At 50.0% G+C, this 24,216-nt stretch overlaps 1 protein-coding gene across 16 annotated transcripts in view; it reads left to right on the top strand.

Moving 5' to 3' along the window:
- NAV2 (neuron navigator 2) overlaps positions 1-16,108 on the top strand; it is an 819,601-nt gene extending 803,493 nt beyond the window's left edge. For all 16 annotated transcript variants that reach the window (XM_021085311.1, XM_021085309.1, XM_021085312.1 and 13 more), the window contains 4 exons: positions 158-354; positions 1,119-1,237; positions 8,981-9,184; positions 12,668-16,108. In XM_021085311.1, coding sequence (XP_020940970.1) covers positions 158-354; positions 1,119-1,237; positions 8,981-9,184; positions 12,668-12,793 — 646 coding nt within the window. In that variant the 3' untranslated portion in view covers positions 12,794-16,108. The remainder of the gene's footprint in view (positions 1-157; positions 355-1,118; positions 1,238-8,980; positions 9,185-12,667) is intronic.

Raw genomic sequence — 24,216 nt, 5'->3', positions numbered from 1 at the left:
AAGGATTATGAGTTCACATCTGTGCAGTGTCCAGACCAGCATCTGGCTCATTGTGAGTCCAATTTTAGTATTTTAACATCTGCATCTTCTAAGGAGCTTTGATTCATAAGCTGAGCCGTGGTCTTTGTCCTGGAAAAGCATTCCTGACTTCCCCCAGGTGGGTGCTTTGTGCCAACCACACGGAGCCCGTGAAGGGTTTCCTGGGCCGGTTCCTGAGGCGGAAGCTCATGGAGACGGAGATCAGTGGGCGGGTGCGGAACGTGGAGCTGGTGAAAATCATCGACTGGATTCCCAAGGTCTGGCATCACCTCAACCGCTTCCTGGAGGCTCACAGCTCCTCCGACGTCACCATAGGTAGGGGCGCCAGCACGTGGGTGGGTGGAGTGTGGGGTGGGGGTAGGGGTGCTGTCCCTGGGCCCTGCCCTGGCCACACGGATAGAGAAGCGGGCAGAAGGGAAATCACAGCCACAGACAGACCCCAGCCTGGGCTGGGGCAGAACCTCCAGGGCTCTCCCAGGTGGAAACCACCTTGTGGGATTGGCTTTACTTTAAAAATAAAATAGTAGTATCCACATTCCTGAGGCGTAGGCTTCAGAGAAAAAAGATCAGTTATATCCCGTCATCCTAACATAATCATTGTAATTTGAGCTTCTTTTTTTCTGTCTCTGTCCATACATGTTTTATGTAGTTGCGTTCATAGTGTCCACACAGTATGTTCTTTTTATTTTTTCACTTTGCATTGTCTCATGAACATTCTCTGCTGCTCTGCAAGATCATGGTTCTGCCAAATAATCCAAAGTGCATGTACCATTACTGCCTGCATCGTTCCGGTTCTCTTGGACATTGAATGTGCTTCCATTTTCAAAGGTCATGATTAACAGTATCTCAGTGACCATCTTTCTCCATAAAGCCTCCCCTCTCTTGGGGGTGATTTCCGTGAGGAGGGAGGTCACAGGATGGGGTTAAGGGGTCCAAGTGTCTGCTCTGCACCCCACTACCTGGCAGCTGGTGTTTCTGCTATCGCTCAGAGAATGCAGGATCCCTCCTATGAGGGATGCTTGGACAGGCTTATCCTGCCCCCCCCATCTGAGTCTGACTGATGTCCCTGTGGTTCTCAGGTCCCCGGCTCTTCCTGTCATGCCCCATCGACGTGGATGGTTCCAGGGTGTGGTTCACTGACCTATGGAACTACTCAATCATCCCCTATCTCCTGGAAGCCGTCAGAGAAGGACTCCAGGTGAGACGTGCTCCTATCTCTTCAAGGTTCGGGGGACTATTTGAGTGACTAGAAAAGTTTTCTTAATCTCCCCCTCCAGAAATCTGACTGGCATGAGAGGACAACCGCTCACCTGTGAGGCCATTCTCCTAGCACGGTGTAGGACTCACTGGGCTGCAAATCTTGCTCTGTTACTGTTAGCTGTGTGACTCTAAGCAAGTAGTTCAGCCTCTCTGTGCCATAGTGTCCTCATTGATGGAAGAGAGAATGATAGTACCCCGCCACAAAGAGTTGTCACCAGGGTTCAGTGAGATTGTGGCCATCGAGCACTCAGCAGAGCAAGTGCACAAGAAATGGAATATGTAGCACTTCACACTTTGCAAAGTCTTCTCATATCTGCTGTTTGGTTTAAGCTCTGCATGAGTCCTGGAACAGAACTTTTTTGTCTCTCTAGTTCCCAGGCTAGGAGTGGAATCAGAGCTACAGCTGCTGGTCTGTGACCCACACCACAGCTCACAGCAACGCCAGATCCTTCACCCACTGAGAAAGGCTGGGGATCAAACCCACATCCTCATAGATACTATTTGGGTTCAGTACTGCTGAGCCACAATAGGAACTCCTTGTCTCCATTTTTTAAGAGAAAACTATCTCAGAGAGAATGAGTCCCACTTGGGCAGGAAGCCTTTATTCAACAGTACCCAGAGTTCTTCCAAGCCCATTCCCCAGCCCTAACCACAATATATATTTGGGCGAAGAAGCAAGGGGGAGAAAAGAGAGGCAAGGTGGAAATAGGAGGAAACAGCTTTCCTTGCCCACCTGCAATTCCTGCTGCTTTTTTTGAGCAGCATAGGTTTCCCAGAGGTGCCCACCTACTCTATTCCCTCGAAGCTCCTGATGGGAACAGAGAGAGGCTTCAGAAACAAAACAGACTCTAGGAATCCAACAGGCAGGAGATACTTACATTGAAGTGACTGGGTGGCTGTTTAGGTTTGTGGTCCTAACAAATTGATTAGATTAAAGACTATGGGAATTCCCGCTGTGGCACAGTAGGTTGAGAATCTGACTCCAACAGCTCAGGTTGCTGCAGAGGCACAGGTTCAGTCCCCAACCCAGCGCAGTGGGTTAAGGATCCGGCATTGTCACGGCTGTGGTGTGGGTCATAGCTGCAGCTTGGATTCAATTCCTGGCCCGGGAACTTCTGCATCACATATGCATCTGATGCAGCCATAAAATTTTTTTTAAAAAAAGGACTAAATTATGGTTAGTTTAGCAGGTCAGTGAATGTATGTACCTAGAGAGATTCCACTGCACAGATCCAAAATCTTTCATACCTTTATTTTAAAAAAAATGAGTTCCCGTTGTGGCTCAGTAGTTAATGAATCTGACTAGGAACCATGGGGTTACGGGTTCAATCCCTGGCCTTGCTCAGTGGGTTAAGGATCCGGCGTTGCTGTGAGCTGTGGTGTAGGTCGCAGACGTGGCTCGGATCCTGCGTTGCTGTGGCTCTGGTGTAGGTCGGTGGCTACAGCTCCGACTGGACCCCTAGCCTGGGAACCTCCATATGCCGTGGGTGTGGCCCTAGAAACGGCAAAAAGACGAAAAAATAAATGAGTCAGTGAATCCAATATTTAGGATTTAAAAAAAAATAAAAGCCACATTCAATAAAATAGAAATGCCATCAACGGGAGAAATAGGCAACAGGGATTAAGAGGTACAGATGTCTAGCTGTGAAGTAAATAAGTCACGTACAGCATAGAGATTACAGCCAGTAATGTTGTAATAACTGTATGGTGACAGATGGTAACTAGACTTACCATGTTGTAATTTCATAATGTATATAAATATCAGATCATGATGTTGTACAGCTGAAACTTATATAGTATGTCAATCATGGGTTTTTTTTTAATGATGCCATCAATTAATGATTTTCAGACACTGCTAAGTAAGGATTTGGGGCCCATCGAGAAATTGCCTAATTTCCTTCTACTCTCTGCCTTCGCAATCACTTATATTTGAACACAGTAGCTTGAATTTGCAACCTGCGTGCTCCAGTCAGTAAAATACCAGTGCCCAGAGGCACACTAGCTTCCTTTGCTAGCTTCCTTTCTGTTTTAGCCAGGCTCAACTAAATGTACACAAATGACAAACCCTGACAGAAGCCATGAAGGTGTGCCATCACACAGGTGCTTGTGGGTGTACCCTCCACCCCACTCCTCCAAAAGCACCTTGCATCTCCACTGCCTGGTACCAAGGAAACCACCCTCAGAAACCTGGCTGCTAAGCTGGTTCCTAGGTTACCCAGCTCTGCATGATGTCTACTAGTTACTCAGAGTAGTATAAAAGTGACAAACTTCTCAGGCTGCCTCTAGACTCAACAATAAAATGTTGCATACTCCACCTTATCTCTAAGCTCCTAGCATTAACCCCTGGGCAGAGTGAGAAGTACAAGATTCCAGCTCTCTAGGAGTGGCGGGATAAGAGGGCTGCCCCAGGGTCACCTCTGAGGGGTTCTGATGTTGGGCAATGAGCACCACAGGGCCCAGGGCTGAGAACCTGAGGCCTGGATGCACACCCCAGGTTTGTCAAGTTTCACTTTCTGACCATGGGCAAGTCACTTGTTCTTTTTGAGCCACAATGTTCTCTTAAAAAATAGAAACCAAAAATAAATAAATAAATAAAATTCTCTGTCCAAGTCCCAGGACTCATGCAGCACTTGAGCCAAGTAGCAGGGATGTGAAGACTTTGCAAACTGTGAAGTGCTACAAATTCCATTTCTTGTGCACAAGGCCCTACTCCTTGGACCTTAGCTTAAAAGAAGGCCTAGTGGGCATGGCCACGAAAGTGGGCTCTGATGCTCTCTGCCTGTCCTGGCGAGGTTGCTGATGGAGTTGCTCCAACAGGGGCAGTAGGTCTTTCCCACCAAGAGCAAGGAGGCTCCCGTGAAAGGACCTGGGGGAATGGCTGTGGAACAGCCCATCTGAGGCAGGGGACAGAAACATGCCACTGTCTCAGGAGACTCACCAGTTCACTATAAGGCAAGAAAAGTCATCACCTCCTTGTGCAGCTGAGGTCATTTGAAAGACAGTCTTTCAAGAGCCTGGGAGCAATCAGGGGAAGCAGGCAGAGTTAGCATTTTACCAAGTTGCTCACAAGTGAGCCCTCCTGCCCCAAACCTGTAACTTCATCCCATTCTTCGGCCCCCCATTGTCTGCAGGTTCATGGGAAACCCTGGAGTGTTCTTCATGCCTCTGGTTTTGAAGGAGCATTTGCTAACATTTATTGAGAGGCTGCTGCCTGCCAGGCGCTGTGCCAGGCGCCTGATGCCCATGATCTGTTAAATTCTGACAGCCCAATATGCACCTTATAGGTGAGGAAACCAAGGCTCACAGGTGTTTCTGAGCCTTCCCCAGTTCACGTGGCAGGTACAAAAGAGCCAGCATCAGGCAGGTGAAGCTGCCTCCTGGGTTACTTTTGTGACTTTTGAGGCTATCCTGAACCCTGTTATTCCACCCAGAAGTCGCTGGTGGCTCAGGGAACCAGGTATTATGTTTCATAGAGTGAAGTTTTACATAAGATTTCATACTGACATAAAGATTCTTCTATTCCACAAAAAGTTTTAACACAAAAAGTTTAAAACTCCTCACTCCCCTTCATGTTGCCATGAGTCCATTCTTGCTGCATGCTGGGCACCGTGTGGGCCATTTCCTCCTCCCCTGACCCTGGGAGGTGAGTGGTGTGGCCATGAGGTCAGAGCACTGTGGTTCAAAGCAGGCATGCCCTTGGCCAAGTTCATAAACGAAGAAGAACCAGAGTCCTCCGATTGGGTTCTAGCGGGGCTGCCCGCAGTGGTAGGCAGCACAGAGACCCTGCTGAAGTTCTGTCTCACCAAGAGCTTCCAACCAGCCCCTCCAGCAGGCATGGCCTTGCCTGGAGATGTGGCATCGCCCCCTAGTGGATACCACATATCTTTGCAAGTTTTGACGACTCAGTCTTTTCCCAGTAGAATGTGTACATGTGCATATGCATGCATGTATGCGTGTGTGCGCATGCACACGCACACACAAGCAACTGCTTGGAGGTTCTTTCAGAATGTGTACCCCGATGCTTACATGTGTGATGTACATGTGCGTTCTGCAGCATTAGAAGATGCCCAACGGCCATGGTGTCAGTTTCTAATGTTTTGACTCCCTGTTCCTACCCAGGGAGCTTGCCAGGCTCCTCCCTGCCCTGGGAAAGTGAATCTCCTGTCTCTCTGTCTGTCTGTCTCTGTCTGTACATCTCTCTGTCTGCTTCTTCCCAGAGCTGCCTTGGGCTCTGCAGTAGGACCAAGGAGCTTTATGGTACACCCTTTGCTTGTGACAGTGCTTACCCAGCCGTTCATCACCTGGACTCGGACGTGTCCAGCGGCGAGTGGGGAGACTTGTAAAAACACTCTGTTATTGCAGATGACGTTAGATGCACCCGGGTGTTCATTTGTCTTATGACTCAGTCCCCGGTCCTGTTCCCCTTTGGAACTGTCGTTGTAACCACTTGCGAAAGCGTCTAAAGTCTGTGGAGTCACTCAAAAGACTCTCCCTCCACTGGAGGAGGGAGAGCGAGGGACCATTTATCAGATAACCCAGCCTGCTCTGAGACCCTGGGCAAACCTCCCACCTCAAGTTCCGCATCTGAAAAGTGTGGACTGGAAGCGTTTTTTCAGGCTGACTGTGGAGCCCCAAAGTTCCTTCAGCTACTCAGGGGTAAAGTCAGGGCAACAGAGCAAAAGTTTAAAAATGACTGCGCCAGACTCTCTCTAGGAACTTAGCTCAGAATCCCAGCCTCTCTTATTCTCTTTTGTCCCACACATCTCCTCTTCAGGCTGGAGGATAGAGACAGAAGCAGTCGCTGTCAGAAATGAGGCTCAGTTCAGCCTCACACACATAAAATCTGGCTGGGGAAAGTCAGCTAGCTGAGTTCTGTCAGGAAAGCCCTTGTAGGGAAAAGCGTCTAAAACTTGCAGGAATTGGAGTTCCCGTTGAGGCACAGAAGAAATAAACCTGACTAGTATCCCTGAGGATGCTGGTTCGATCCCTGGCCTCGCTCAGTGGATTAAAGGTCCGATGTTGCCGTGAGCTGTGGTGTGGGTTGCAGACGTGGCTCAGATCCTGTGTTGCTGTGCCTGTGGTGCAGGCCAGCAGCTGTAGCTCTGATTCCATCCCTAGCCTGGGAACTTCCATAAAAAAAAAATAAAAGAATTTTTAAAAATAAAATAAAACTTGAGGGAATGTTTCTAATCTGGAACAGACTTTTTTACTTCTAAATATCCCCCAACATTTGTGTACCCTTCCTCCCTGACCCGCACGTGTGCCCACAGACACCTTTGCATGAGCCCTTCCTGCTTGAACTGTGAATTGCCTTTAGAGTGCCAGACAGAAGCCTCAGGCCTGAGAGTCACGACCGCCCCAGGTTAAGGAAGATTTAGCAACAAACAGAGTCGGAGCGCTAGACAGGAGGGGTGCTGGTGTCTGACAGCGATGAGGTCATAGGAGGCAGCGTGTATCTTGAGTGGAGGCGAGGCAGCCCTGGTGAAGAGAGGTAGGTGGGTCCGTCTGCAGTGCAGGCAGGGCCAGGAATCAGACGGGGCGTGGGCAGTCGTGAGACAGTTGGGGGCAGGGGGCGGGGGACAGTAAGCCCAGCTCTGGCGACTTGTCCTTGGTGGGTGGCCAGCCTGGCCTGCATCTTCCTGCTCCAGGATTAACTGAATCCCCTGACTCTTGCTGATCCCAAGTGGTTCAGAGTGGAGTCAGTCAAGAGGGATGGAGAAAGGAAAGGCCCAACGCAGAGGCCAAGGTCCTAGGTTCAAATCCAGCTCTGTTCCAAAACATTTCACAGCTGGTGCCTCTGTTTAAGCCCCAAGTTCTCCATCTGGTAGAAGAGGGAGCTGAGACAGGTGACCCTGGTTCTTTCCAGTTGAGGCAGCCTGTGGCCTAGGAAAAGCATGGCTTTATCAGTCAGAGCTCAGCTCTGCTCTCCTGTCAACCCTGTCTCTCCCCTCTCGCCTGTAAGAGTCCTAGGAGGACAGAGGGAGCAGACTGTGGTCCAGACATAATTCCACGCCAGAGCCCCCTGAGGCTCTTTGGTCTTTATGTCTGTGGTCCCCTACAGAGGGGTTGCTCTTCCAGAGCCACTGGCGACACTGCCCGGGGGGGTACATCTTGCCCTGGCTGTGAGCTGTCCCTCCACGTCTGCTTGGACGCCCGTCTCCTCAGACTTGGACAGACCTGGACACCAGTTCTACCTCCTCTTCTCCCTGGGCCCGGCTCTTCGTTTGGGTGCTTGTGCATCCTCCCGGACTCACGTGGAGGGTAAACAAGATAACTGCCAAGTGTTTCTCGTGATCCCAGGCACACAGTGAGCTGTAAGGGGTGGCAGCAGGGCCGGCGTTGAAGAGGGACGATGCAGGGACAGCATCAGCCACAGGGTGCGTGGAGTCTCATTTGGGAAGGGGCGCAGCCTAGGTTTTTTTGGTTTCAAGGGTATGTGGGAGTTCCTGCCATAGCTCAGCGTAAACAACCCGACTAGTATCCATGAGGATGTGGGTTCCATCCCTGGCCTCGCTCAGTGGGTCAGGGGATCTGGTGTTGCCGTGAGCTGTGGTGTGGGTCGAAGACGCGGCTCAGATCCCATGTTGCTGGGGCTGTGGCATAGGCCAGCAGCTGTGGCTACAATTTGACCCCTAGCCTGGGAACTTCCTTATGCCATGAGTGCGGCCTTAAAAAAAAAAAAAAAAAAAAAAAAAAAAAAAGAGTATGTGTATTTCTTAAAGTTGCCAAGGGAAATCACTAACATCATATCAGTATTAGGTATTTCAGGCTTAAGAAAGGGCATGGCCCTGGTCTTACAAAATTATATGATAATTCTGTTTTAAGAGCACATTTGTTGTTATGGACAATTTAGAGAAATATATGAGCGAGGAGAAGCACTTACAATCCCAGTGCCCACAGGGACCCCTGCTAACAACTTGCTGCTTTCAAAGTGACCAGAGCCTCTATAGAGGGACTCTGAGCACCAGCGTCATTCCAAGAGATGGGGTTTTATTGAACCCGGGCCTGTGGGAACCTCTGCCTCTAGTGCTGATGCTGAGAACTCTGTCTGTGTGCCATTAGTCGGGGAGCGAGGGCAGGCACCCTATGGGATGATAGGTCCTCTTTCCAGCTCTGCGTTCAGTGACACCGTGTTGGTAAGTCATCAGCCATGGTGGGAGTATTTTTTTTTGGTCTTTTTGCCATTTCTTGGGCCGCTCCTGCGGCACACGGAGGTTCCCAGGCTAGGGGTCGAATCGCAGCTGTAGCCGCCGGTCTACTCCAGAGACACAGCAATGCCAGATCCAAGCTGTGTCTGCAACCTACACCACAGCTCACGGCAACGCCAGATCCTTAACCACTGAGCAAGGCCAGGGATCGAACCCACAACCTCATGGTTCCTAGTTGGATTCGTCAACCACTGAGCCACGACTCCAGTGGGAGTATTTCTACCATGGCAAATGGCAAACACTTCAAATCAGGCAGTGGATTTTCAAGCTGGATCAGCAGGGCTCAGCGTTTAGGGTGACACAGTGAGTCCGTGGCAGAGCTGAGATGGGAACCCAGGTCAGCTTGACTCCAGAGCCAGTGCTCTTTCCGCAGGTCATGCTGGGTTTGGAGAGTTGTTTTTTTTTAAATGCTGCAAGACTAGGGCTGTAGAAGAGGCCCTCTTCCTGACTGTTCCTTCTCTGCCTGTTTCCAGCTCTATGGAAGGCGGGCCCCCTGGGAGGACCCCGCCAAGTGGGTGATGGACACCTACCCTTGGGCGGCCAGCCCACAGCAGCATGAGTGGCCTCCCCTCCTGCAGCTCCGGCCCGAGGATGTTGGCTTCGACGGCTACTCCATGCCTCGGGAGGGGTCAACCAGCAAGCAGATGCCCCCCAGCGACGCTGAAGGAGACCCGCTGGTAAGTTCTCAGCTTCCAGAGCAGCCTGGCATTCACTGCACACTTCCTGGTGTTGGGCGTAATGCAGGGCACACTGGAAATTTGGAGGTGGGTGAGCCCCCAGCCTTGCTTTGGAAGACTAGACCCAGCCCAAGATTTAGGCCAATGTTTTCTTCCTTTAGTTTTTCACTAATGTCTTTAACCCTTCTAAAAATTTTTTCAGGTTAAAGGTTAAGAATTCGATTTTTCTTGAGTTCCCGTTGTGGCTCAGTGGATTAAGAACCTGACTAGTATCCGTGAGGATGCCGGTTCAATCCCTGGCCTCAGTGGGTTAAGGGTCTGGTGTTGCCACAAGCTGCAGCATAGGCTGTAGATGAGGCTCCAGATCTGTCCTTGCTGTGGCCGTAGCCCAGGAATTTCCCTATGCTGCGGGTGCAGCCCTAAAAGAGAAAAAAAGAGAATTTGATTTTTCTCCCTAAATGTCCCTACACCACTCTCTGCCCTCTGGTTTGAGTGCCACCTTGGTCTTGTCTCATCCTGTCCCATTAACCTCTCCCACTGGTAATGGAGCAAAGGCAGACGTGGCTAAAGAGCAGAAGCCCAGAGGGTCAGGAGCTCAAGCTCCTGAGGGCTGGAGAGACTCATGCCAGGGAGAGCAAGGGGGCCTGAGTGCAGGGCGCCTGGCCAGCGAGATGAGTTAAGCCTTTGATGCGGCCTGAGCTTCTTCATTCCACCCCTGGTAAAGCACCAAAGGCCCTTTCCAAAGAACTGGGGCCGGAGCCCTTAACACTACAATTGTAGCCCTCTCTGCCAATGGATGCCCCAGACGTAGGCCTGCTGTGAAATTAGACCCGATAAGTCAAAAACCCTCTAAAAGAAGGTGGAAGCATATAGAGCAGAACCTCCCATGGTGAAGTGAGCATTATCATGCTATAAATTGAGCCCTGAGCTCCCTTGGCAGCTGAGACAAAAGGAAAAGCACTGCAGAGGATGTTACTTAGCCCATAAAAGAACATATTCGTAAGAGATACTGTGGGATCAAAAGACAGTCGATTTGCTGTTCTATCCCTAGTGACTCACTGATTTGCCAGATAAAAAGTAATAGTAATAACAGGTGCTCTGGAGTTGTCTGCCACTCCAGCTGGCGAGGTGCCTCTGTTGGTTTCTGTTGAGACTTTTTAAACAGGAAGGTTACTTTAAGTGGATTTCTGGCTTGTGTTACTAATCACAACTCATCTGCAGCATTCACAACAATGGGTTTTCCAGAAGGAAAAGCCGCCATTTTGTTGTTGTTGTTGTGTGTGTGTGTGTGTGTGTGAAAAAGCCGTTTCTGACATCAGTCAGTACTAAAAACCAAAGTCATGGCGATATCTTTGTGGGTTCAAGCTCAGGAGGTCTTCACTTACATAAAAGTAGAATTTAGGGGAGTTCCTGTCGTGGCACAGTAGATGTGAATCCGACTAGGAACCATGAGGTTGCGGGTTCGATCCCTGGCCTCGCTCAGTGGGTTAAGGACCCGGCATGAGCTGTGGTATGGGTTGCAGACATGGCTTGGATCTGGCATTGCTGTGGCTGTGGTGTAGGCCGGCATCTGTAGCTCCAATTGGACCCCTAGCCTGGGAACCTCCATATATACCGTGGGTACAGCCCTAAAAAGCAAAAAAAAAAAAAAAAAAAAAAAAATAGAATTTAGTGTATCCAGAGGAAAGCGTCATCAGCCCATCCCCAGACACTCTTTGCTTAACCAGGGATACTTGTGTCACAGACCAGACACAGAAGGCATTTAGGTAGAACTTGGGGTTCTCAGAATGGTTACAGCTAATTCCCCTTCCAACCTCAGGCCCCCAGAACTCAGCTGTGCTGGTCCAGCCACCCCTACCGACCAAGTTGGATGCTCAGCCTTTCCCCCCAGTCCCATTCTCTCTGCAGGACCACGGTCTCTGCTGTCGTCGCCCTCGTGTTCACTGATCTCCCACCCTCAGAAGACCGAGGCCTCCAGGAGAACAGGACTGTCTTATTTTCATTTACACCATATACTTGGGTACTTGGGGTACTTGGGGAGTGTTTGATGAGTGAATGAATAATCCTGGCTGCAAAGGACTTTACCTTTGTGCTTCTGCGACACCCCTTCCTGGTTACGGCTGTGTAGGTGGACGCCGGCTTGGGGTGCTCCTGTGCTTGGCTCACCAAGCACGCTCTGCTGGGCATCCTGGGAGGCAGCTGGCCAGAGTGCAGCTGGATTTCACACCCAGCTGTACCAGGTCTCTCAGAGAGACCCTATCTTCCTAATTATCAAATACATACACACGTCATTTATGGTTATAAATAAAGTCAAAGTAGTGTTTAGTTCCTTGTCTCCACGCCCACGCAAATGACCAGGAGACTATAGACCAGGGGATATACGAGGACACAGTCCTTAAACTCTTGTTTAAGACAGATGATGGTGGAGTTCCCACTGTGGTTCAGTGGGTTAAGAACCTGACACGTATCCATGAGGATGTGGGTTCGATCCCTCGCTCAGTGGGTTAAGAATCCATGATGTCATGAGCTGTGGTGTAGGTCACAGATGCAACTCGAATCCTGCATTGCTGTGGCTGTGGTGTTGGCCAGCAGCTGCAGCTCCGATTTGACCCCTAGCCTGGGAACCTCCATCTGCTACAGGTGCAACTGTAACAAGAAAAAAAAAGAGAGAGACATATGATGGTGATGATGATAGCGGATTTATCACACTTATTGAGCAGTTACTATGTGTGGGCCCTGTTCTAAGGGTTTAATACACATCGTGTCGTTTTGTTCCCTACTTCACCCTATGGGATACCTGCTGCTATTCTCTGCATTCTGGAGAGGAAGTTATGGTGGCTCAGATATATTAAATGATCGCCCAAATGTTTCTGTATTGGAATCCAGGCCTCTCTGGGCCCTGAGGCTCAGCTTGTACCTGGTGCTGCCCTACCCTGACCTCCCCATCGAGGCCTTGACAGGAGCCTGGAGCACAGGTGACTCCAGGCTGCCCTCTGGCCAGAGCTGGGGTACAGATGGGCTTGATGCTCCTTGAAGGGGGAACCATGTGCTTTGAGGTCAGTGGTGCTGGCATCCCACCCAGCCTGAGGACTCTGTGTGGGTAAGGTGCCCCTCCCAAGTAAAAAATAAATATCGTCTTTATAGGGGACCTTCTATTCGGTTTTCAGTGCTCTACATATATCACCTTAATCCACACCGTAACTGCATAGGAGAGGTACAGTTATTCACGTGCAAACAGTGAAGAAACTGAGGTGTAGAGATTAAGTAACTTGCCCAAGGTCCTGCATCTAGGAAGTGGTGGAGCCCAGATTTGAACCCTGGAAGCCTGGCCCAGAGTCATGCTCTTGTCCATACTCTTATCTGCCTTCACTGTGGGCGGCAGTCCCCAGGTGAGTCTGGAGGAGGTGGCATGAACTTCTGAGAGGCCAGAGGAGGGGGACTGGCTGGATTGAAAGCCGCTCACGCTTTCTGCTCTCTCCCCAGATGAACATGCTGATGAGGCTGCAGGAAGCAGCCAACTATTCCAGCCCCCAGAGCTACGACAGCGACTCCAACAGCAACAGCCATCACGACGACATCCTGGACTCATCCCTGGAGTCGACTCTGTGACGGGGGCCGGGCCACGGCGCCTGCCCTCCTCCCCACTCCACCCTCCCACCCTCTCCACCTGCATCCTCTGCACCATCCTGAAGATGCCCTCCTGAGCCAGCCCCTGGCTGCGGCGTGAGCGCTGCAGGAAGACCCAGCCCCCCTCGTCCTCCAGCCCTGACCTGGGTGCGGGCATCCCGGGCCAGCCGCCTCGGCCCACTCCCTTCCTCAGTGAGAACTGCACTAGCTTCTGTTTTAATTATTGTTTTGCCTTGTTGCTGTGACCTCCCTAAGACACTGAAAGATACTTCTCGGGAAAGGATCATCACCGTTGAAATAAAAGGGTGGAAAAAAAAAAAAAAGAAAAGAAAAGAAACCCACTTGAAGCTCCGAAGCCAAACAGCATCCTGTCCAGAGACAGAAGAGACTAGGGCAAAGTTGGGAACGGAAACCACAGGCTTCCCTGGAGCACAGCTTCCTGCAGCCCAGGTCTTACAGCCTCCACCCCATGTCCCGCCATTGCCCCCCGACCCCGCCAGCCACACAGAGATCTGGTGCAAGCAGGGGGCCCAGAGCTGCATCCCATGGAAGCCTTAGGAAAACCCGCGCTTTCTCTTTTTTTTTTAAATGGTGCTCTCCTTCCCGAGCGGTACCTTGCCTGTTCCGGTTCACCCCCACCTTTCAGATGCATCAGCCTCCGGTTCATCCATGAGCGAGAGTGAAGGAGTGAGAATGTGACCAAGCAGAAGTCGCTGTCACGGCAGAACAGCACGTGTCTGCGTCCCTCTCGTGTGTAAGCCAATCCGGTCTTGTTCCTGCTCTAACACTGTGTCCAGTGAGAACTGGTCTACTTGGACGAACTGCTCACCCCTTTGAAAATGAGGTTGAGTTTCTCCTCTTCTGACTTTTGATTTTGAAGATTTTTTTTCTCCCTCTCCCTCTGCCTCCCCTCATGGTCAGAAATCCATCCTTTGGTGAACACGAGAGCCGCAGGAGTTGGGTTTGGGTTCGGTCCTGCTGAGTTTTCATTTTCAATTGCCCATCCTCCCCGTTCTGCACACACGCCGCCTCCTGCTGGGGCTGGGGTCACTGTGTCCCTGGCTGGTGGACCAGGACCCCCCATCCTCCGCCGGTGGGCGAGCGGGACCTTGCCTTTCCTCCTCGTCCCCAAGGCCGCAGGACACACGTCGCCACCTCCAGCGTGCCAGCCCCGACCTCAGGTGGGGTGTGAGGTCACCTCGCAAAACACTTGCACTTTCCCCAGAACCCACACGACATCATCCAAGTCGACGGGCGAGGCGGCCGCTCCCTTCCAGAAGCCCCGGCCTCCGTCGGACGAGTCGTGCCTGACCTCTTCGGTGCTGACCTTCCCAACGCGATGCCTTACTGGTTTTGTACTCACCGTGTTCATGGACGAGTGCCATGCCTGCCTGGGGTCCATTCTTCTCTTTTCCCCATCAGAGCAAACAGGGCTAAAATGTCACCTCCTCACGAGGAGAACTCAAGTTAATGTGACTTCTCATCCAAAAGACTCATTTGTGTGGTTGCGTGACCGTGGGAAAGAGAAAAAAGGAAAACATGCATTTTTTTGTTTTTGTTTTTAGGTTTTTCTCAGTCTCCAGCTAACAACCTGACTGCACAGCCGTCTGTCTTGTGCAGGAAAAGGCAAAAGTCCCTACTGTCGTACACGCATTGCAGATCCATGCTCTGCCAGTGTGTCTTCAGCACACTGGCATTTTCTCTCCAGAGTGTGGTAAATGTTTCTGTTTTATAAAGGAAATCGTTATTGGACCCCCCCATGGCGGGGGCATCTCCGTTCCCGATCAGGGCTTTTATTCCATTTCTTTGCATTTCTGTTGCTGAAGCTCCCGCCTCCCCCGCCACGTCACTTCTTATTTTCTCCCCACGAGCGCTCGACCTGAAACTGCTCACTTTACATTGGATTTTACGTTTTCTTCCTCCTGGAAAGGAAAAGGGGACAGTGTCCCCCTAACGGGTGAAATGGAAACCCTCTCCACGCGCTCTGTTCTTGAATCTTGGTAAACGCGGACTCTGTCCCACTAGGCCTTCCTTAGTCATCTGGGTGCGTGGGTGTGTCTTGTCCTGTTCTGTTCTCCATCAAGTGTGTGAAGCATGTATTCAGCCTGTGACCACGGGCCACACCCTGAGCCTTCTGGTAAACCTGAAGAGTGGTCCTTCTCAGTTTCTCTCCCGGCGATGACCTTACACGCTCATACTGTGAATTTGGGAGGAGGTGAACTTGACGTCTCCTCCCGGGCAGTATTCCCAGTCACCTTGTGAGTAGACACCTGCCAATCTCTTTTGAACCTTTTTTTTTTTTTCCCCTCAATAACACCCTCTTTTCTCTTTCTTTGTTATCCCCCCAGTCCCACAGACTTCCCGCCCACTGGGACCAGGCTCCGGGCGGAGGCCTCTGTCCCCGGTGCTGCCTGACGAGTGAACAGTGGTTTCAAAGAGCGTAGGCTCGTTCCATTCACAGCCCGTGTCCCTCCTGAAGTTTCAGGAAGCAGGGTTGTCTGAGGTGCACGTTTCTTCCTATGGTCGTACTTTACTTTCGTGTCACTCACCTTTGACAAAGGGACTTTGTGCTCCTTTAGGGCTCTGTCCGAAATGCTTCCATTTTTGCCTTTTTCTACAGTTAGGCTAATTTTGAAATGTATGAAATTCTATGCAACATTTGTGTTGAGTTACTAATGGAAGCCAAAAGTTTTCTTCCCAAACTGCCAAGAATTTTACAGGCCATCATTGAAAGGGGAATACCTTTTAATTTAAGTGGGTGGGTGGGGTAGGGGTGGGACGAGGAACGAGACTTGCCTAGACCTTTGTTGTATCCTGGGGACATTTTTTTAATTTGATTGTTGATGCTTAAACTTCAGAATTCTGTGTATTCAAATTTGATCATGGCGAATCTACTTCAAAAGAAAAAAAAATCCAACTTTGTGGATATGAAATGGAAAGTTTGCTGTTTTGATCTAGTTGTTTCCAGTGGAGCAGTTTATGAAATATGTTCTATAAGATGTACATTTTTTCATTGTAACATAGAAATTGTAAATAATTGATTAAAGTGCTGCATTTTGATGAATTTTTTCTAGCCATTTTTAAAGAGAAAACTAGGAATTGAGTATTTTGTGTACGGTATGTTTCCCTCCCCCCGTCCCACCCTCCCTCCCTATTTAATTTTCATTTGTCATGAGGTTTTTGGATTTGCCAGTGATCTGCCGGAGATCATGCCCCACGTCATAGAGAATAAAGCTGATGATTGTACCAGTCTTAAATTATTCATGATTCAATAAAATTGATGCTTATTTATTCAGATTAGTGGTTTGGCTTTTCTGTGCGAGAGAACGCCCGTGTCGCAGTTCAGTTTCGTGCCAAGAGGAAGTCATTCTTAACTGGATGCGGCAAACAACAGGGAGAGGCTTCCAAATCTGCAAACCCATCTTTGCCACTGTGTCATCAACACCCTATCTCCTCTCAGTGCCCCTGCTCAGTTACCGCTTGCGTGGAGCTTGTGAGCAGTGCAGGGCTTCAGGCTCCTCGCAAGCTTTATGCATCACTGGGGGTCTTGTGCAAATGCAGTTTCTGATTTAGTAGGTCCTGGGCAGGACCTGTGAGTCTCAGTTTCTAGCAAGGTCCTGGTGATGCCAGCCCTCTGGGACCCTTGACCACACTTTGAAGCAAGCACCCTCAGCATCCAGCTACCCCCACCCCCAGTCAGCCCCTTGGCATGGGAAAGTTGTTTTGTTGGTTTGCGTACCTGCTAATGGCCAAACGCTTTCCCCAAGCGCTCTGATATCATCCACAAAATGACCCAGAGGAGGTAAAGATCCTTACTCCTATTTTATAAGTGAAAAAAACCCACAGGTTCTGAGAAAACAACTTGCCAAGGATCCCGTAAGCTAAGAGGTAAGAGAGTTGGAGTTTCAGCCCCATGTTCCAACCCCAAATCCTGCCCTGCTGGGCTGCCTCTCACATTAGGGAGCCGTTCCACATCGTGGCTGATGGCCATGGCAGAGCACCAGCACTGGGAGGTGACGTCCCATCTTAGCCTTCACTTTCACCGACAGCAGCAACTGGAAAGTCTTGGTTTGAAGTGAGGTCTGTGGGGTCACTGTGAAATTGATCCTACCCAGCTGGCTCAACTGCTAGTGATGGGAAATGTCCAGCTCCTTGGAACACACAACAGGGGCCCTACCAAGGGGAGGGGGAACGGGTAAAGAATCCATACATAGCACATAGGCAGTTTTTTGTTTGTTTTGTTTTGTTTTTATGGCGGCACCCGTGGCGTGTGGAAGTTCCCGGGTCAGGGATGGAATCCAAGCGACAGCTTTGACCTAGGTCACAGCTGCAGCCACACCAGATCCTTTAACCCACTGCACCTGCCAGGGATGGAACCCACACCTCTGCAGCGAAGCGAACCACTGCAGTCGGAGTCTTAACCCACTGTGGCGCAGCAGGAACTTGGAGCATAGGTAGTTTTTAATGCCTATCCAAAAACATGAAAGGGAACTAGCAGAATGGTGTGGAAACTAGATATCCTGAATTTCCAAGATGTTTCACATCAAATATTCCACCCCCTGGCTGCACAATATACTCTGATATTATCTAGGAAATAGGAGAAGTGTCCATAAAGGGCTCGATGGGCTAGATGGACGTTGCAAAGGGGAAGAAAGGAAACTAGGCATTTACGTGCTCACTGTGTGCCAGAGGCTGTGCTGAGAACGTCACTTTCTCATGTGTAAGCGCAGCATCTCTAAAAAGTGGATATCATTAGCTCGTTTACAGGGAGAAAACAGGCTGAGTAATGATGCATAAATTACCATATGAAAGAAATGGAAGTCTCTGTTTATCCAATTCTAAAACCCATGCTTTTTCTGCCACATGTGGTGGCAGTCACATTAGATTGGACTTTGCAGGGAGGATTATACAACCTTTCTGCCAGAGATATCTATTGCTGTGTAGCACATGCTGCCCCCCACCCCCCGCCGCCCCCGCCCCATTCCGTAGCTTCTTCAAAGAAACATTTTCTTGGATTGCATGGATCAGGCTGGCTGAGCTGGGCCCTCGGGCTCAAGGTTTCTCACCAGGCGGCCATCAATGTGTCTCAAATATTTACAAGGAATGTTTCAAAGCAAGAACTGGAGGGCATTCCCACTGTGGCTCAGTGGGAACAAACCCGACTAATAACCATGAGGTTGTGGGTTCAATCCCTGGCCTTGCACAGTGGGTTAAGGATCCAGTATTGCTGTGAATCGTGGTGTAGGTCACAGATGCGGTTCAGATCTGATGTTGCTGTGGCTGTGGTGTAGGCCAGCAACTGCAGCTTCAATTCGACCCCTAGCCTGGGATCCTCCACATGCCAAGGGTGTGGCCCTAAAAAAGACAGACAGACAGAAAGAAAGAGCTATAGAAAGTATCATATTTAATGGTAAAATGTTGAATGTGTTCCCTTTCAGATTAAGATGCCTCCTATCACCACGAAACATCATAGCAGAGACCACAGTCAGTGCAGAGAAGCAAGAGACGTAAATCCTGAAGCTTGGAAAGGAAGCAATTGGACTGTCTTTCTTCACAGATAGCTATATGTACTTAGGTCATCCAAAAGAATTCACAGATAAATGATTAGAAATAATAAGTTGAAAAAATTTTGCTGGATACACAGTCAGTGTATGAAAATCTATTGAACATCTCTGCAGCCAAATGTTTAAAACTTTAAAAAAAAACACAATTTAAGAACATCAAAAATATCAAATACTTAGAAATAAATTCAATGTAAGATGTGCAGGACCTTTACCTAGAAATCTATAAAACCATGGGGAGAAATGAAAAACCCAGAGAAACAGAGGCATATGGGACGTGTGTGGGTGAGATGATGCAGTGTTGTGAAGATGCTGTTTCCTTCCCAAATGGTCTAGAGAGTTGATGCAATCCCACTCGAAAGCCCAGCATAATTTTTATGGAATTGGTAAGATGATTTTGCAATGTATATTGAACTGCAAAAGGTGAAATCTAGCCAGTGAGAAAGAAGACCAAGAAGGAAGAGATTTCTCTACTAGATATCAAGACGTACTACAAAAGCTATTAAGTCAGTGGTCCAAGAACTCACAAATAGGTCAAGAAAATAGAATAGACAGTCCCCCAGATAAACCCAACACGTGACATGAAATCAGGAATGACACTGTCTCAGACCAAGAGGACCTAATTTTTGGAGGAAGGAACTTGACCAGAGTCACATGACTATGGGATCCACTGGTTCCTATGATAAAGCTGGAAGTTGGACTATCACTTTAAAGGCTCCAAATTGGGAAAGACCTTCTGCGTTGGAGCACTGTTCTCTAGGAAAGAGTACACCTCACCCATCAGCTGTCATGGGTGGCTGGGTGCCCGATGGCTAGAATACATGGTTATGCAAGCAGAGGTGTGTCTGAGTGCCCCCCTCCCCAGCAGCCCATCTGGGGAATTGTTTGCTTCTCAGCTCTAGAACTTTCAGGCTCTGCAGACTCAGAGGTGCCCACCCTGTGTGAGAGGGGTGGCGGAGGGGCAGACTGAGGGAAAGATACTTCTACTCTGCTACCCCTAAACTTAAAACTACATCTCTTGGGGAGTTCCCATTGTGGCTCAGCAGTGACAAACCCGACTAGTATCCATGAGGACTCAGGTTCGATCCCTGGCCTCGCTCAGTGGGTTAAGGATCCAGTGTTGCTGTGAGCTTCGGTGTAGGTCACAGATGTGGCTCGGATCCCGTGTTGCTGTGGCTGTGGTGTAGGCCGGCACCTATAGCTCCAGTTTGACCCCTAGCCTAGGAACTTCCATATGCCACAGAAGCGGCCCCAAAAGACCAAAAAATTAAATTACACCTCTTACTTGACCACTTAGGGCACTTCACACTGGTAAGTGGCAGGAGTTACTATGCCAGTGGGGTGATCGACCCTGATAGTGATGAGGAGTCAGGGCTGCATAATGGAAACAGGCAGAAGTCTGTCTGGAACTTGGAGAACTCTCCAGGGTATCTCTTGGTACATCCACCCCTGGTGATGGCTGCGAAGGGACGTTTGCCCCCACCAGAGTCCAACAAGGACAAGGAAATCAGTGGCTCCGATTCTTCAGGAATGCAGGTCTAGGATCCAGACCTATGGAAGTGCTGGCTGATGGAGTTCTCACTGTGGTGTAATGGGATTGGCGGCATCTCTGCAGCGCCAGGATGCTGGTTCAATTCCCAGTCCAGCACAGTGGGTTAAGGGATCCGGCATTGCCACAGCTGCAGTGTAGGTTGCAACTGTGGCTTGGATCTGATTGATGGATCCTGGGAAATTCCAGATGCCTTAGGGCGGCCAAAAAAAAAAAAAAGATGTGCTGGCTGAGGGTGAGGGTAACACAGAGGGAGGACTGGGAAGAGAGATGCAGAATGTCAGCCATGGCCCTAGGACCTGCTGGACCAGTGGTGACCCTCTGGTTCCACTAACCCTCCCATTCTGAGTCTTTTTGTAGGGATTGTGACCAGCCACCATCTGGCAGCATTAATAACAGAATGGACTCAGTCCATCAACTGAGAGCATCACAAGGCATGAGCACAGCAGACACTGTGGGTGCCTCAATCCACAGCCCTGGCTTCCCCTGAGCCCTCGGTAGACACCTGGCGCTGACAGCATCCCACCACGAGGCCCCGCATCTCCTGCTTCTCTGAGACCTTTCTCTGCTGCCACACAAGCTTGCGGAGCCCAAATGCGGAGCAGCCCACAGGGGCTTTCGTGTCCTTGGGGACAACCTCCAAACAGTAAGATACAGATGGTAGTTAGTAGATGAGAAGCCCAGGCTTCCCATCCTTCCCAGGTGGGAGGCACATTCTCTGGAGCTCTTTAGAGGTGGTGACCAGGGAGGTGACCAGGGAGCACTGTACTGGCTTTCTCCCCTCCTTGTCGTTTTCGTCCACTCCCTCATTCAGAGCTGGTGCATCTAGGACACACCCCTGAGAGTGAGTCTGACTTAGAATTGGTATCCTAGATGCCTCACCTGCCTCAAGAATGCTTCCTGACACCACAGCACAAAGTAGCTCTCTCTTCCCAAGCCCTTTCTCGGGATCCAATAAGACAACACAGCACCTGTACTCTTAGATGTTATTATGGATTGAATTATGTTCCCTAGAAACATATGTCAAAATCCTAGAAGATCCCTTCGTGGCTCAGCAGTTATCGAGCCTGACTAGGATCCATGAGAATGCAGGTTCGATCCCTGGCCTTGATCGGTGGGTTAAGCATCCTGCATTGCTGTGGGCTGTGACATAGGTCACAGACACAGCTCAGATCCCATGTTGCTGTGGCTGTGGTATAGGCCACAGCTGTAGCTCCGATTCGATCCCTGGCCTGGGAACTTCCATATGCCACAGGTGCAGCCCTAAAAAAGCAAAAAAAAAAAAAAAAAAAAAAAAAAAAAAAAAAAAATCCTAACCCCCAATACCTAGAATGTAACCTGATGTAGAAATAGGGTCTTCGCAGATGTAATTAATGAAGAGGAGGTTCTACTGGAGGACGGTGGCCCTTCATGCGATATGATGCGTGTCCTTATAAGAGGATAACCTAAGGAGACGAGGGAAGATGGGGGCAGAGACAGGAGTGCAGCTGCAAACCAAGGAACACCAAGGACTGAGGCTCCTCGCTTCCACCAGAAGCTGGAAAGAGGCAAGAAAGATTCTCCCTGTCTCAGAGGAACCACAGCCCTGCTGACACTTTAGTTTCAGACTCTAACATCTAGAACCACAAGAGAATAACTCTCTATTGTTTTAAGCCACCCAGTCTATGATCCCGAGTTACGGCCACTCTAGGAAACAAATGCATATATACATATATGCACCAAGAAATATATACACAAATGTTCATAGCAGTTATCATGTTCATTACGACACAACCTGGAAACAATCCACACAGCCATTGACAATAGAGTGATGAATAAAATTGTGATGTCAATGCCTTACAACAGGGAAAATATCTGGGGGTGTGTATTGAGTATACGGTGCATGAACACAACCAGATGCAAAATGATGCCCGCATTATTTTCCAGTAGGCATGGGCACACGTGTAGGTCATCAAACTTGCAGGAAAAGCTAGAAGAGCAGGGGCAATAGTCAGGAAGGGTCAGGGGCTTTGGGTCTCTGGTGGCGTCCTACTTCATGACGTGGTGGTGATTTCATGAGTGACTGCTTTGTAGCGGATCGCTGAACTGGGTATCTCTGAGCGGTTTTCCCCTGTGAGTGTTAAGGTTTTAAAGAAGCAAATGCTACCCCAGGCTGCCCACCTGGCCACCACACCAGTGAGTGCCACAGGGCAGCCAAGAATGCTGCCCCCGAGCTTCCCAAATCCATAAAATCCAAGGCCCTGCTTGCATCCACCTGGACACTTAATCGTTTGTGAGTGTGGACAGATGAAGCCAGGTCCCTACACCTCCACCCCCTCTGAAGTAAAACGAGGCTACTTCACCTGTCTTGCAGGATTCGGGGAACTGGTGAAACACTCCATCTCCTACATGCTCCCAGCTCTGGCTCCCTTGGCCCTGCAATCTTTCCAGAGTGTTGGAGTCAGAGCTGCTCAGCCTTAGCCGGTGGAATTGAGTCCAGCAGGAGAGGATCAGGGGCACATCTGGGCCCCAGACAGGAAGAAATGTCTGAGGGTGATGAGTGGCGAACAGGCTGCTTTACTAGAGAGCAAGGGCCCCATCACCATGGGAGACCAAGCACAGGCTGGAGGACCATCGGACACAGCAGCAGCAGAGCGATGCCCACCCTGGTTGGCAGGTGAGTCTAAGTGGTTTTGGAGTCTCACTTGCCTGGTGGGATCACTTCAGACAGGGCATAATGGAAAGAGCCCTGGGGTCTAAAGTCCTGAGTTACAGGCTCCTCTCCAGGATGCCTCCCTCAGAGAAGTCCCACCTACTCTCAAAGCCATCATTTTCCTATCTGTTTAATGAAGGGATTGGACTAGCTCCATGGTTCCCTGACGGGGCTGATCACAGCTTGCCCAAGAAGCACATCAGAAACAGACTAGGGCCTCCCTTTAGCATTGGGGAATCGAATATGCTGGGACACAGGCTTCTCCCAGCTCCTGCATTTCCAGGCTCCAAGTGTGGGCAGCCCAGCCTACTTACAGAGGCCACAAGGGGGCAGCAAAGCCCAAGCAATGCCAGTTCTCCATTGAGCTGGACAGGCCTTTCTTGGCAACTCCCCTCCCTCTCCTTCCCTCCCTCTCTCCCTACCCCTCCCTCTGCCTCTGTCTCTTTTTCTCCGTTGCTCCCTCTCCCTCCCTCCCTCTGTCCCTCCCCGGACCCTCAGATTGAATGTAGTGTTTTCCCTTCTGTCCCATGCTTGCAGGATGAAGCTGCATTCCCTATAAAGAGAATAGCAAAAGGAATTCATGCAAGGCAAGCATTTTGTTAAGCCAAGTCCTTTGCCTTCACTGATTCCTCTGATTTGGTCAACGGTCCTGTAAGGTTAGTATCATTATCCTCCATAGAATGACTGTTAAGGGATTTGCAGGGTCTCACTAATCAGGGTCAGAGTGTGGATATGAATCAAGGGCTGGTCAGATTCCAAAGCTTGGAGCCTCTCCTACACCACACAGAACCCTCCACCTGCAGCTGCCTAAACACCACATTCATAACCTCATTAGTTTTCCATCTCGGCCCTTCAGGTTAGGGCCAGAAGATATGGTCGCCCTTAGGGGAGGAACCTGTGTCTCAGAAGGGGGAAGGAAGTTGTCCCAGGACATACCCTGAGCTAAAGGTGCCACCAGAACAAGAACCTAGGTGTCCTGACTTCCTTTCCCGGGCAACTAGGGAAGCAGCTAGACACACAGGCTCTGGAGTCATATAGAATGAGTGTCAATCCCAGCTCCCCCTTTTGTAAGCTGTGACCCTGAGAAAGCTGTTACTCCCTGAGCCTCAGTTTGCCCATCTGTAAAATGAACGTGAACTACCCACCTGACGTTGATGCCATAAGTGTCCTTCCCAGGCTCCATCATCCTGTCTTCCTAACTAAACCCTGACAGTGTGCAGGCACCTGTCCCTCCCCCATGAGGTCATGTGACCCAAGGGGGCTGACACCCCTCCCCCATCCTCAGGTCCAGGGTGGAGTCAACAGTCTAGCCTAGGGAGTTCCCTGGTGGCCTCGTGGGTAAGGCTTCAGCCTTGTCATTGCTGTGGCGTGGGTTCTGTCCCTGACCAGGGAACTTCCGGTTTAAAATAAAAAGAGCCTAGTGTAAAACCCAATCCATTTCCGAGGATGTGGGTCATGAATAAACCTCTGATGTGGTTTGTGGGATGTGTTTGGGGAAGGGGCGATTTCTGGGAGAGTTTCTCATCTCTTGAGAGAGATCTTTGGGGGAGATCCTCTTCTTCCAGCATCAGGTCTGAAAGGGGACACGAGCTGGTACTGTCAT

The sequence above is a fragment of the Sus scrofa genome, chromosome 2 (assembly GCF_000003025.6).
Source record: "Sus scrofa isolate TJ Tabasco breed Duroc chromosome 2, Sscrofa11.1, whole genome shotgun sequence".
NCBI lineage: Eukaryota > Metazoa > Chordata > Mammalia > Artiodactyla > Suidae > Sus > Sus scrofa.
This window is presented reverse-complemented; position numbering and strand designations above follow the sequence as displayed.